This window comes from Excalfactoria chinensis, chromosome 3 (assembly GCF_039878825.1).
Source record: "Excalfactoria chinensis isolate bCotChi1 chromosome 3, bCotChi1.hap2, whole genome shotgun sequence".
Taxonomy (NCBI): Eukaryota; Metazoa; Chordata; class Aves; order Galliformes; family Phasianidae; genus Excalfactoria; species Excalfactoria chinensis.
Genome location: NC_092827.1, coordinates 53,112,194 through 53,126,754, shown reverse-complemented (window position 1 = coordinate 53,126,754; position 14,561 = coordinate 53,112,194). Strand labels below are relative to the sequence as shown.

At 42.0% G+C, this 14,561-nt stretch overlaps 2 protein-coding genes across 8 annotated transcripts in view; both read left to right on the top strand.

Moving 5' to 3' along the window:
• Nucleotides 1-12,262, top strand: part of MAP3K5 (mitogen-activated protein kinase kinase kinase 5) — a 90,879-nt gene extending 78,617 nt beyond the window's left edge. The window contains exons 24-30 of one of the 2 annotated variants that reach the window (XM_072333159.1): nt 551-736; nt 3,747-3,852; nt 5,297-5,540; nt 8,431-8,543; nt 9,345-9,457; nt 10,522-10,598; nt 11,390-12,262. In XM_072333159.1, coding sequence (XP_072189260.1) covers nt 551-736; nt 3,747-3,852; nt 5,297-5,540; nt 8,431-8,543; nt 9,345-9,457; nt 10,522-10,598; nt 11,390-11,450 — 900 coding nt within the window. In that variant the 3' untranslated portion in view covers nt 11,451-12,262. The remainder of the gene's footprint in view (nt 1-550; nt 737-3,746; nt 3,853-5,296; nt 5,541-8,430; nt 8,544-9,344; nt 9,458-10,521; nt 10,599-11,389) is intronic. The other variant, XM_072333160.1, reaches the window with a different exon arrangement.
• A 1,829-nt stretch (nt 12,263-14,091) lies between these two features.
• The window catches only part of MAP7 (microtubule associated protein 7), a 99,618-nt gene continuing 99,148 nt past the window's right edge, over nt 14,092-14,561 (top strand). For 2 of the 6 annotated variants that reach the window (XM_072333704.1, XM_072333703.1), the window contains exon 1: nt 14,095-14,351. In XM_072333704.1, coding sequence (XP_072189805.1) covers nt 14,306-14,351 — 46 coding nt within the window. In that variant the 5' untranslated portion in view covers nt 14,095-14,305. Of the gene's footprint in view, nt 14,352-14,561 lie in introns of all 6 variants that reach the window. The other 4 variants (XM_072333701.1, XM_072333700.1, XM_072333693.1 and 1 more) reach the window with 3 other exon arrangements.

Sequence of the window (14,561 nt, the reverse complement as noted above, 5' to 3'; positions counted from 1 at the left end):
AAAAACACAAACTTTGAAAGATAGGCTCTAGAATTTATATTAGAGAAGGGAGAAATTTGTAGGTTTGCTTTCATAAACAGGTGTGAAAGTTCCGTACAAGGGGAAATTATGTACAAATTAGGAATTAGTATTTTTCCAAACGTTGTCTGTGACATTGACTAATTCCTTCTTTTAAGTGCAACTGTAGGATTTTGCATGTTGTCTTTCAGAGGCATTTTGAGAAATACATGGTTGTTTTTATTGTAATTCAGGAAGTGGCATGCACATATAGTATATAAGTATATTCACATAGGTAGCATGCACGTATACTTCAGCAACTACTGTAAAATAAAGTCAGCTACTTTCTGGGCAGTAATGGGCATTAGCTGAGAGCTCAGTGTGTTTATACAGCTACTGTAATCTGACCCATAGTTGCACCTTTGCCCTAACTGTAGCATCAGTTTCCAACAATCATATTGCCAACTAACATTATTGGCTGGAGGCCCTCTGGGTGTACGTTTCAAAAGATAGTTGTAAAAACTGTTTCCTTTCCTCTCTGTTCTTCTTCCAGGGAGCCGAAGAGCCCAAGCTAAAATGGGAACATATTACAACGCTTGTTTCCAGCCTCAGAGAGTTCGTACGGTCCACTGATCGTAAAATCATTGCAACCACTCTTTCAAAACTGAAACTGGAGTTAGACTTTGACAGCCATGGTATCAGTCAAGTGCAGCTCGTGCTGTTCGGTTTTCAAGATGCTGTAAGTTGTCATTTTTACTAAGTATTTTGCGTGGGAAAACTGCACAGATCTAGAAAACAGAAGCAAGCGAAACCTCCAGAATTTCTGAAGCAGTAATATATGAGAACTTTGATCTTGTAATAACGAGAAAAGCAACCCACAGCTGTGATTGGGTTTGTTGCTGTGGGACTGTTGGCAGGACACAAATGCTGAACATAGCTGTTGAGATTTTGTTGATTAAAGATCTTCATCCAGCACAGTTGCATAAGCTTTGTCACAATACCGAAGCAGGAAAACCTTTCTTTAAAAAAATCTCATTTTATAGGAATTTCTGGTCAATGGGATCGACACGCTGACTGTCAAGCGCGTCTTGTGTAAATAAGATGTCTTGAATTTGGCATCCTTTATAAACTAATGCATTAAGTACTTTCATGGCCTGACATAATATTCTACCTGAATTATAAGCTTGATCTGAATTCTGACTCTAGAATTTTTGGCTAGCATAAGAATTAGCTGCTAACCAAATTTAAAAGCTCTTCTTATCAATCTATAATGAACAGAGTAAAAAGGAAGAAAAATGGTCTTCCTTTGTGACAGCGATTAATATGAAGTTTGTGATATCCAACAACGGGCAGCAGCAACCAAACAGACATGTAAATACCATTTAAATAGCTAGTGTGCCAAAAGCAAATTGATTTTGTTTGTTTTCCAGCTATGTATTTAAGTGTTAGTTCACAATTATGCTTAAAGCTTAAGATGAATAATTTACATAGGAGTAAACAGCTGTGCTGGGGGTCCCTATGCAGGCTGAAGTTCTGAAGTGAAAATTGAAATGACAGTCTAAGTAGGCACTTGAGGTGGATCGTTCTTGTCAGCATTTTGACCTTGTGTAGTCTGAGGAAGAACAGAGGTGTCAGGAAAGATTGTACAGCATTTAAACTGTTTGTTGCATACACCGTACTGACAGAGAATTAGACTGCCTACCAAAGAAAGCTAATATGCAAAATGAATCTGTAAAAGAGAGCTTTCCTCAAAGGAAAGATATCTTCACTCTGAATACTCTTCAGCTTTCTGATCTCTGTAGTTTCACATCACTTCTGTTTGGACAGATGGAAGAAATAAACGTGTACAAGACCAGAAAAGCAATTGAAGAGGGGTGTGTGTGTGTGGGGGGGGGGGGGGAGGGTGGAAAGAGTACGGATACCTCAGTGGGTTTCTGACAGATGTTGTTGGGCATCATCTGTTTTGTGACATCAGGTACTATATACTCTTTTCTATAAATATTTAATCTTCTTCTGTTACCTTCATTGTTGCTATTTTAAAGTTACACATTTCTCTCCCCTACTGTTATTTAGCTAAGAGAACTACAGAAAGGTCATAGAAAAAAGACTGGTTTATAATTAGCCAGCCTTAATTTTTTTGACCTGTTAAATTTTATAATAGAACTCTGAAATCCAGATGTGTATCCATCTCAGGTACTGCACAGGTTGGAGGTATTGCTAGAAGTGAGGGAAAGCATTTCCCTTGTTCTCAGGACGTTTAACTTTGTAACCTGGGATTACCCTGTTAATATCCTGGGTGTCCTCATCACAGCAACCATGATGAAGAAAAGTAGTTTTGTGCTACCGTCTGAAAAGCTAAAAGACATTCTTTGTTGTTGTTGTTCTTGACAAAAATACATCTTGCTTCTTCAGTAGTTGATTAGGTAGGCTTAGCTAAGGGCACTGGTGTGGGTAGGAGTTAGCAGGAGATGCACTGCCTCAGCAGGCCGTGGACCGGCTTGTGGGGGGCTGTGGGCAGCACACGGCCCTGTGCACTTCTGCACAGTGTCCAGCTGCCATCTTGTGGCCGCTGGGGACAGAACTGAGGAGACTGAGGTGCTGTGATGGGCTGACCCTGGCTGGCAGATGAGCCTCCACCCAGCTGCTGGGTGAGAGAAAACCTGTGTGTTGAGATGGGGACTGTTAAAGCAAAGGAGGTGGAGGAATCAAATAGTGCAAAAGCAGTCACTGCCCACCAGCTGAGTGATGCTTAGCCTGTCCCTAAACAGTAGTTCCTTTGGAAAAAGTGCATTCGTTTTTTCTTGCCGGGCATGACACTGTGATTGGGAATATTCATTTGGCTGGTTGAATCAGCTGACCTGCTTGTGTTCTTTCCCAGCTTCTTGTGCACCCCTAACCTGCCTGCTGGAAGGGCAACAAGAGAAACAGAAAAGACCTTGGTGCTCTGCAAGCCCTGCTTAGCTATAAATAAATATATAAATATCAGCCCTGGTTTTGGCACCAGGGCAAAACACAGCAACTTGAGGGCTGCTACGAAGAAAATGAGTTCTGTGCCAGCCACCCTGGTACAAGCACTTACGTCAGTTCCTGCCTTACTGAGCACTGTTGCTTTAGGGCGGTGATAATATGATTAATAACACATTATTGCCTTCCAAACATGCGTAAAAGTTTCTGCAAGTGCAACTGTCTCATCATATGAAGTTAACAGTAGAAGGATAGAAGTAATGGCACAGCATCATAATGAAGTCCTCTGATTATCTAGACTAATGTTAATTAACTATTATCTGAATCAAGAGGGAGCAGCATTACATTAATTCTTTGGTACTTCCTACAATTGTTCTTTAAAATAGTGAATTACTGCTCAGAGCAGAGAAAACCCTACCAAGGAAAGCAACAAGGCTGATTAGCTTAAGTCACAGAGCTCCCATGATATGGTCCTTGGGATTGATTTTGGGGCTTGCATTTCTTTCAATCAGTCTATGACTGTGAAGGTTAAACAGGCTTCAGTGTCAGCCATCTGAAAACACCTAAACTTCATTTAGAAAAAGACTCCAAAATACTCTCTGCCTTATGGTATTGCCAACTTCCACTGTTTTGTTAATCATTTCTCCATTCAGTGTCATCATGAAATAGTTTATATAGCTTGTTTTGATGCAGCATTTATAAACATTTTACACAATTCTGACATATATTGTAGTATTATTAAGTTGTGGAGGATATGATGACTGACTTGCATTCTGTGTTGCCAGGTCAATAAAGTGCTCCGAAATCATAACATCAAGCCACACTGGATGTTTGCATTGGACAACATAATTAGAAAAGCTGTGCAGACAGCTATTACTATTCTGGTCCCAGGTAAGTTAGTTCATACTACTCAGCAAATATTTGTTGCCTGATCTCTTTAAATGTGCTTTAGAGCTGTGATTATGATGCTTCACTGAAGATTTTGAAACTAGACTTTTTTACCTGCTCACGGTCTGCTTTGCAACTCTAATACTGCTAAGTGTATTGTCCATGTTACTTTGGAAAGCACTTCCCAAGATGTGTAATGTGAACAATTCTGCAACCCAGTGAGCATTGGAAGGTGCTCTGATGCTGCCTTTTTTGAGGTGCATAATGCTGCTCTTCCAATCCAAAGGATGGACAAACCGCCCAGCATGTACTAATATATACAAACGTATATTTACACTTGTAGATGGTTGCTCTACCGTGGCAAAATGAACCTGTGTTCCTAGTAGTGTGATGTTTAAAAAGTAAAAATATTAAATAAAAACAAAGTAAAACAAGTACAGACATATTTCCCTAGTATAAAAACATTTGGGGAGCTGCTGTTTGATAAATCTGCTTTGTTTTATTTAAGGTAAGGGAAGCTGTTGGCCTAATGCTATGTTAGGCTCTAAGGCAAGTGGCAATGAAATTAAGAGGTTAGAGGATAGAGGCATGAATGTCCCTTTTGAAATGAATTTTCCTTGTAGATTCTTGAGTGTAAAGGAAAAAAACGTAGCCAAAAAAAAAAGTATGTTTTGAAGCGGAGGCTGAAGGGAGTACAATTGAAGGAAGGAAGGAAGATTTAGATAAAATGGCTGAGATTAACAGATGTTGATGCAATAACAGATTTTGTAGGAATATAAGATCTTGTGTATGTATCTTGCATACCTGGTAAGTTCTGGTAGGTAGTTTAAACAGGGAATTACAGAAAACAGTGTATTCTTATAGCTTTGTGTTCGTGATTTTGTGTGCGTATATCACTACAAAGTAGGCAGTGTTCACTCTGACAAGTAAAAGGGAAGTGTGCTATTTTAACTGCTGGGAAAAGGATCTGTCTGTTATTTTTTCTCTGTGTGTTTGGATACAGTTTCTGGTAAGCATGATGTTCCTTTAATGAGAGAATACTAAACATCTCAGATATTTAGACCTCTAGATATCCAAAACTCTTAAGTTCTCGATTTCATGTTCAGCTGTAGTTATCATTTCCAAGGCATGCAGTTGTACTTCTTGAAAGCTATAGTGTAAATCTAATGCAGAAGTGGTGTTAGTGCTGCTTTAATAAGCATTTAATAGGTATGAATTGGAAGTGAAATCTTACTAAGCCAGGTTTATATTTCTTAAGGATTTTGGACATTCTGTAGGCTGAATCAGAATGCACTAAGCTGTTGCTCTGTGGTCTTAAACCCCTGGATGATATCATCTGTTCTCTTGCTCCAGAAGTGTCCAGTCTGGTTTAACCAAAGCTGTAGGATGGTCATTAAATTGTTTTTTGTTTTTATTTCTTCCCTTTACATTTTAATCTTTCTAATAGAATTGAGGCCACATTTTAGTCTCGCATCTGAAAGTGACGCAGCAGATCAAGATGATATAGAAGTTGAAGAAGATCAAGATGAGCAGCCTCAGAATCAAACTATCCAACAGCCTTGCATCGTCATGGAAGATGCAGTAGCTACCTCAGGTGTGAGCACACTCAGCTCTACAGTATCCCATGACTCACAAGCTGCTCAGAGAACACTGAGTGTCCAGCTGGGCAGGCTAAAATTAGAGACTAATAGGTAAGTTTGGGCGTCAGGACACACTAACCTTCTTGTGACTCTGTTGGTTTGTGTTTTTAAATATACATGCTAGAATAGTACTGCCAGTGTTGACATTCTATAATAATGCAACTTATCCTTTCAATGATAGTCATTGTATAGTTGTGACTGATCACATGTATTAGTTTTATTCGGTTCAGTACAATAAGAACACACATTAAGGTTGGTCTTGGTTTCAGGCGCCCTTTCAAGGAAGATCTGAAAATGTTTATCTTGCTGCCAAGTTTCTGCTTTTTCTCTCCTTCATATGCTGTATATAGCTGATGAACGGCGTTATGTTTTGTTTCCATTAAGGCAGAACATGCTGTTCTTTTCTGGTGCTATTCCTGGGGAACAAACAAAAGCGAGTCGACAGCCACACATGAACTGACAAAGGAAACTTCTAGAGTTGTTTTGTGTGCAGAATTCTCTGCAGCAGGATCTGTGTTTACAAGCAAGCATTACATTTGATTTGATTTTAAAAGTACTTTGGAACAGAGATGGAAAAATGTGTGCATTTTTAACACAAGGAGTGATCCAGAAACTTGTATTTTGGATTTTATTTTCTTTTTTCAGAACAGGCATGTATTCTGCTTTTACTAGGATATTATTTTCTTAACTGAAAACACAGATCTCTGACTCCTGTTGTTTTATCCAAGCAATTTTTCTATATAATCCTGTTTTTCTTTTCATTTAACATGCACCAAATAGTCTGTTTAGAGCAGATATTTTAGCTTTATATGACACTGGATTTCCCACTGACCTCAGTGCATTTTTAACGTGGCCTTCACAGAAGGAGAATAATCTTCAGTACAGTTGTTATGCCGCCAGAACATTCTGTGTAGCAATTGACCCAAATTAAATTAAAACGTTAAAGTGCGCTTTACTTGTAAGTGTTTTTAGGAACCTTGCCATAATTAGAGTAATTCATTATACTGTACTATTTTTTGATAGAGTAAGGACTCTTGAGTTCTCATTTTAAAATTCACTATTTGGCTGTAAGAACTATTTTAAGAACTACTTTATTGATACTTAAAAGCGACAACACAAACGTGATGTAGAGTGTCTCACTTCTCAAGTCTGTGCTCAGGAATAGCATCCTATTGGATGAGGTATTGCTTTCTAGAACCTTACTTGAGTAAACTTATTGAATGCAAAGCCTTTGACCAAATAATCACATCCTGTCATACGCTCAAATTTTGAGGTAAATAATATGGACAGTTGTTTAATTAAAGAATTAATTAAAGCTTTATTGGCATTCGCAGCAAGTAGCTACCAAGAGAAAATGCTTTATTGGCCCCAAAGGCCCTTTTTTTTCAACCAGAATGGGTAGAGGAGGAATACATTAACTGAAAGCTCATGTTCAAGCTTCAGGCTGCACACCTCTGTGCAGAATATTAATCTGCATCAAGAGTAACCAAGGCGTGGGTGTGTGTAGAGAGACAAAGCAGTGCTGATAGCATGGGGGGGAAGGGGGGGGTGGACTTTTCAAGAGCTGTCAGCCATAGTGTGAAAGTACTCAAATGCAGCTGTGCTGTTGGTAGGCCAACATGTTCTGTGCATCCCTAAAAGCAGCAATTGTATTAGAAGCAGTTCATTTCTGGGCAAAGACCGAGTGCTTCTGTCGCATGTCCTCCAGCTGAACGCCCTTATCTATTGGTGTCCCAGAAGAAAAGTTGCAGTGCTTAACTAACATAAAAACAAAACAAAAGCTGTGCTAAAATAGAACAGACACTGTGTAGTTCTCAGGCTGATAAAGACTTCAAGGAAGGGATGAAGGTGCTGTAATTGTTTCAAAGTAGAACCTCCTAAAACTGGAATGTCACCAAAAGGTTTATGAGCTGTAATGTGCATGTATGTTCTCAATGTCCAGTTTCTTTAGCTATGTTTCTGAGTATGTTTGGTGCACATTTCCTCCTTTTTACAAAAATAAAAGAAATAAAAATATAGAACAAGAAGTTACAGCAGTGAGTTTCACATGCACATTTTCTATTGTATCCTGACTCTTTACCCTTGATCATTTCAAATGGTGTTGGCCATTCTAAGGGATTCCCTCTGGTGTTGTGTTATGAGGGATTCAGACACAGGTTCTTTGTTTCTGCTTGTCATTCTCAAAAGTAATTGCTTAGGAGAGCACCAAAAGTATTTTGCCATTTCTAGCATTCATGTGGTATGGGAGGGCAGGCACAAACCCTCTCCTATGTGAGGAGAGACCTTGTGTGGATTACAGCGTTTCTTCCCCCTTTAAGAAACAGACCCATAAGCTGCTCCGTCCCTGCTGTACTTTTGAAAATGTCTGCTGGGGGTGATGTGAATTGGTGTTTTGCCATACACAGGATAAAGTGACAAAGTTTAGCACTTGGTTTATGGAATGCTTTGATAATTGAGAAGGGAAATCCGCAGTTTTGTTTATAACAGAATGCTGGCTTTATACATTTCACTGGTATTTTGTGTCGTACTACCTGCTCTGTTCAGCATATGTATGTGTCTGTGAAGGCAGAGCATTTGCTTTGTTGCGCTGTTTAAGAGCTGTAGCTTTAGGAACCAGAAGAGTAGATGCTTCATGTTAGTCATAAAAGTTTATGGTGGTAGTTATAGCTATAGTTACAGTGATAGGATTGCTCAGGGACATGATTTAGTGGAGGGTTGTTAGTTGGGGTAGTATGGTTGGGTCATGGTTGGACTTGATGATATTTAAGGTCTTTTCCAACCTGAGTGATTCTATGATATTCCTAAGACAAGAGAAGCAATCTGTCCATATCTCTGTCAACAAGGGCTTCCATTTTGAGTTTAGTGGGATATGTTTCCCCGAACATTTGAAACCACTAAATAAATAAAAATAAAAGTGCGTTTTCTTCCTCTTGCATCTCAGGTTATTGGAGGAGCTGGTTCAAAAGGAGAGAGAATTTCAAGTCCTTTTACATCAAGCTATAGAAGAAAAAGATCAGGAGATCAAAAACCTCCGGCTTAGGTCACAGCCAATAGGTGAGAGGCAATTTCGGAGACAAATTTCATGCTGGCTACAGATGGAAACAGTGGCAGATAAATTTGTTGTGTTTACTGAGCAACATGCTCAGCAAACATGTTTTGTTATGTTGCTTTTGACACAGTGTGCTTTGGAGCGCACATTGAAGAAACAAATTAATGAACTTGTTAATCACAATAAAAGTAATAGCGTGACTTGTATATTTTTAATGGCAATTGTTACATAGGATATTCAAGAGGCTCTGAGCAGAGAGAAGTACAACTTATAGCTCACTGAGTGGAGCTGAGCTTGATCTGAATCTACCTCAAAGAGAGTAGAAGTGCGGTTAGATGCTTCAATGTAGAGTGCTTCAAAGAAGTGCCACTTTGCAAAAGCAGCTGATCCTCAGTGTAAAACACTGCCTACACACCAGTTGTATGAATTAAACTGAATATGTAATTTGTTTAAGAAACTCAGCGTAGACATAATTACAATGATACTGATTTTCTATCTGAGTCATTCTCCGAAGAGGAAAGTGTCTGTATCAGATGTCCATTCTGCTTTAACTGCTTTCAGATTCAGGCCCAGGCCCAAATTCACATTGAGTAAAGTGACTGACCATAACTAAATACAGTAGTTGATGTGAACTGTCCATAGGCTGCAACTGGCTGTGGGCTGCAGGAACTGACGTTTATTTGTGGGGGTACTGCTATCCTAAGGCTGGAGGGAAAAGTGATTGAAGACAGTGATTCAGCATTAAAATCATAGGAGGTGTTGCTTTGGCAACATGCAACCTTCTAAAAAAGAAATGCTTGCTCTAGATATTCCTGGATTATCTGTCTGTCATCGTCATTCCACTGGCACAGGGACTGAGGACCCTGATCTCATAAACTGGCTGAGCGTTCAAGGAGCTGATGAGGCCACAATAAACAAGGTGAGAATGGTGCTTTCTGACTGCTTTGTGACACTGATGCAGTACTGTTTTGGGACTGAGCACAAAGAGAAGGCAAATAGTCTCTCAAAATGTGCTAAGGAACAAAAGTGACTCCCTTTTCAGAGAAGGAAAAGCCACAAATATAAAGGCTATAATTACAAAAAAAATAATAATTGTGTAACTGATGAGGAGTAAGAATGAACTGGCCTTGTAAAGAGGCAGTATTGCTTTGGCTCTCAGTTTTTCAGCATCCTCCCAGATGGTGGCAGTTCTTGCTGATTATGCCCTGGATACAGAGAACACGTTCACCCTTAGCTAACTGTGTTAAGAGAAATCTCATCCAGATTCTGCAGCATAGATAATTTTAGAGGTGCTGATTACCTCAATTTTGGCTGACTTAGGAAAACCTTCATGTAGTTCAAAGGCTTCTTGGAAATTCAAGTACATCAAATTTAGACGCCACTTTCGAAAATGTGAATCTTAGCAATCTTTTCAGTTTTCTTGTGTGGTATTAATTATGCCTCAATTTACGTTCAGTGAAGTCTAGATTCTGGGATACCACTGATAACACTGGAAATGCCAACTGACAGAAGCTTTGAGAAGCTGCAGAAACACTGCGTTTAGAGCAATGTGTGGTATATCCGTGTGTGCAATAGGCTACACAAAAAATAAGTAGTTCCACTGTGTCTCATGTAGGTACAATACAGATTCATCTCTTAGATGCAACGTGTGTTGGACCAATTCTTGATTTCTTCCAAACTTCTGTTCCTAAGGGCAGACAGTATATAAGGCTATATAGGCTATATATTCTTTACTAGGAGAGTGGTGAGGTCCTGGAACAGGTTGCCCAGGGAGGTTGTGGATACCTCATCCTTGGAGGTGTTCAGGGCCAGGTTGGACAGGCCAACCTGATCTAGTAAATGTGGAAGTTTGGTGGCCCTGCCAGGCAGGGGGGTTGGAACTTCATGATCCTTGAGGTCCCTTCCAACCCGGGTCATTCTGTGATTCTGTGAAGGCTAGGTAGTATTTCTAACAAAATATTGATGTTTGACTTCTTTTTGTAGTTCTTGGCTGAAGACTACACCTTAATGGATGTTCTCTGCTATGTTACACGAGATGACCTGAAGTGTTTGAGACTGAGGTAAGGCTGCACAGTTAAGTGAACTGCATGGAGATGCAGCAGGCTTTGTCACATGAGCAAATAACTGACTTGGATTGTGCTGTATTGTTTAAATAGAAGTAACACTTTCCAGTATTTCTTGTATCTCTCTATGCAGGCCTGATAAGCAGCTGGTAGTGCTTGTTTAAAACAAGCTTTTCTTTTATAGCCAAGCAGAAGGAATTTCTTTAAGTGAAACCTTTGCCTTGCACTTGTTGGATACCCTGGGACTCCCACTAGAGCCCTGCTTTTACTTTAAAAGGTCGAGGTTGCAAAACTTGCTGCAGCTCACCATTATCACAAAGCTGCAGAAATGCACGTGGCCTACAGCTAACGCTGAATTCCAGCAAGTCGTGCCAGGTGTGTGTGCCACAGCAGGACCAGCTTATACAGAAACAGCAGAAGTTACCAAGCACTGAGGGTTCCCAGATTTAAAGTATTTTTTAAAGAAGGAGTAAAACTTTGGCAGGTGGTTCCTTTGTAATACTGGCAGCCCGCTGTGGGTTATGCAGTTCCAGAGGTCTGAATTCCAGAACGCAGGCAACTGGAAAGTGAAAAGTTTGTCTTGTGCTGTAATCGAAAAAGGACTCTGCTCTCTGTTTGAGTACGTGTTGGATTTCACCTTTGATCAGCCTTCCTGCTCAGTCATAGAACTTTATTGGTCAAAACGAGAACAAGAAAATCAGAAAGTGCCTGAACTGGAATACTTTCAGGCTGGAGAGTGTTCTTGTACCTGAGCATCTCTGATTTTTCTTTCTGTGTTTCCTTTACAGGGGAGGAATGCTCTGCACACTCTGGAAGGCCATTACTGACTTTCGGCAGAAACATGCCTGACAGTGAAACCTTTCCTTGCTTCTCAGTGGAGAGGAAGAGGTTTCTTTCTAGCACAGAGCAGGTGTGCTGTCAGAAGGACTGTTGCACTTTAATCCAGTATTTGTTTACCGATGTTAAAAACACTGCAGCTTCCTGACTGCTCTTACTCCTGTCATCCATGAGGAAAATGTAAACAACATGCAACGTCATTTTACTTCAACCGTTTCTACTTGCAAGTTTTCCAAAAATTAAGAGGGGGGGGAAATATATATATATATATACATACATACATACATACATACATACATATATGTATATATATATATATATATAATAATGAAGAAATGTTGTACTTAAAGTAACCAGATGTGCATTTCATGGAAAACTGATGTAAGGTTTCACGTGACTCTGCATCACTGGAACAAAACCAAAATGTGACAGCTTCTCAATCAAGTTTCTTTCTCTTCCTAGTGTTGTATCAGTAATACGTAGTAGGAATTCATGATTTCAATCAGAAGTAGATGCCTTTCTTTTAGTGTGCAAGACCTAAAAGTAATTGTTTTTACCTACCGCTCCATAATAGTTTAATATTGTTTATTTTTTGGTAATTTAAGTTCTATGGTGCATTTGTTTTAGTTGTTTATGTACTACTGAACTGTACCAGTTGCGTACACCTCGACCATAGTACTGTTAGCTTGTTCTAAAGCTATCTGACACACACAGTTGAAAATAAAAGATAACCTGAGAGTTACTTTTTCCTATATTTTTGGACTTCTCAAATACTAAAGGTGTAAAATGGGAAAATATTGGAATAAAAAAGGAAAAAAATCACACCAAGTATCAAGGGAACCTTTCTGCTGTGTTCAACTTACAGTGATTGGATTTTGATAATCCGTAGCCTTGAGTGCTTTCTCTGTACTAGAATTAGAGTGAACAGAGCGCTGACAACTCCCTGCAGAACACAGTTCTTCTTGGGCTCCTCTGCTTGATGCGATAAAAGGACGCTCGCCCTCTGTGCACAGAACAGTTGTTTTGCTTTCTTCTACCTTTCCCCGTATCTCTTTTCTCACGCATCATGGAAAAGGATTGTGGACATTCTCCGACCATCCACACAGATTGTCATCCCGGCATTCCTGCGCTGAGATTCTTCTGGGGTAGTTGTTAAATAAGCAAACCCTAACACAAACAAATCCCCATTCCATTATGAATAGAACATGCTTAGACAGAAACAATTCCTTCATAATAATTCCTTCCTTGGTAATTGGTGAACAGCTTATACAAGGAATTTTTCAGTTTATGTATTTCCCGAGAAAAACTTACGCATGGAAAAGAGACTCTACAAAACCAAACTCCCCTAATGTGATTTGGCAATGTGAAATAGAACCCAGTGTCAGCCCATGACTGCAGCTTGAGAAGTTCAGGTTTTATGCAGGATGAATAGGACAGAACGTAAGTGCATTGCTTTCTCTCTTCATACTTTGAAAGCAAGCAGGCTGTTGTCCCGTGGCCTATGACTCAGGATGCTCAGGAATGCCAACTATGTGTAAGAGAAGACTGTGTGATCGTTTCCATGTCCATTTTAATGTCTCCACGAGACCTAGCTTGGCACCAGCTGGGAATTAATTCCTGTGGTTCACTGTTGGCCTCGCTAGACCTGCAGAGCTGCTCAGTAACCCGTTCCATAGGGCTGTGTCATATCTGATGCAGGGCTAGACAGTCATCCTACCTGAACACCTGTGGGCTGCGCTTCCTTCAGCAGCCCAGCTAATCCGTCCTTGGGCTAGAGCTGTGCACGATCAATCAGAAAAGAGTCTGTAACAACCCCACCGTGCACTTCAGGCCTTTGCATGCAAACTGTTCTGGATGCTTGGAATTATCTGTAATGGACGGAACGCACACACCCTTTGGGGTGGAATGCATCAGGAAGGTCTGTTGGGGATCACAGAATCCTTTGAGTTGGAAAGGACCCTTAAAGGCCATCTAGTTCAAATCCCCTGCAATGAGCAGGGAAACCTACAGCTCCATCAGATTGCTCAGAGCTCCATCCAGCCTGACCTTGAGTGACTCTAGGGATGGGACATCCACCATCTCTCAGGGCAACCTGTTCCAGTGCTTCGCTACCGTTATTGTAAAAAAGGTTCTTCCTTATATCCAGTCCAAGTCTCCCCTCTTGTAGTTTGAAACCATATCCCCTTGTCCTATCACAGCGGACCCCACTGACGAGACTGTCCTCTTCCTTTTTATAGCCCTCTTTAAGGGGGAGTCCCTCAGCCTGGCTCTCTGGGGATGTTGGCAGGTACCAGCTGACCTCAAGTGAGACCTGAAATCACACTCTGAGGACCCGGTATGTTTTAGTAGAGGATTCTGCAGCAGGCAGCCTTTTGATTACAGGATGCACTGCTTCCTTTGAGCTTAGCAACCTCCTGGCCCTTGGCTGAGGCTGCTTTAGAGCAGGGCTCGGGATGGCTGAGTCTCCTTCCACTTCTGTAAGAGAGGAGGAAGGAAAGAAGGCAAGAAGGAAAGCCGGACCACGGCAGCACCGGGTTCGGATCCTCTCTCGTTCGGCACCGAGCACCATCCAAGCCCGCTGTCCCGCGTCACGCCGTCGGGGGCTGCCGCAGCAGCCGCGCTGCGAGAGTTCTGCGAGGCAACGAACCACCAGACGCGGCAAAAACACGCAGGGAGATCCGGGCACCTTAACCCGGAGGGAGCCGCCAGCTCCCGCCTCGTAACCGCCTCACGGCCGCCCTCGGGGCAGCGGCCGCTGCCGGCCCGCCCTCACCTGCAGCTACGGCCGGGGGTGGGACGTGGCGGCCTCACCTGCCGGGGGCCGCGGAGCCGCGGGGCGGAGCCGCCGCGCGCGCCGAGGAGGAGACATGGCGGAGGCCGCGGGCAGGAGCGGCGGGCGCCGGCGCCCCGCAGGTGAGGAGCCGCGCGTGGCTCGGGCGGGAGCGCGGCCCGGTTTGCCCCTGTGCGGCCGCGGGGAGCTGCCGGCGGCGCGGGGGCGGCTGCGGCCGTTCCCCCCGCAACAGGTGTACGGCCGGGCTCTGCCCGCTTCTCCCGCTGGCACCGCGCGGCGGCAGCCCCGGCCCCGCGGTGCCGCAGCGTCCCGGCTGCGGGGCCGGGGTAGAT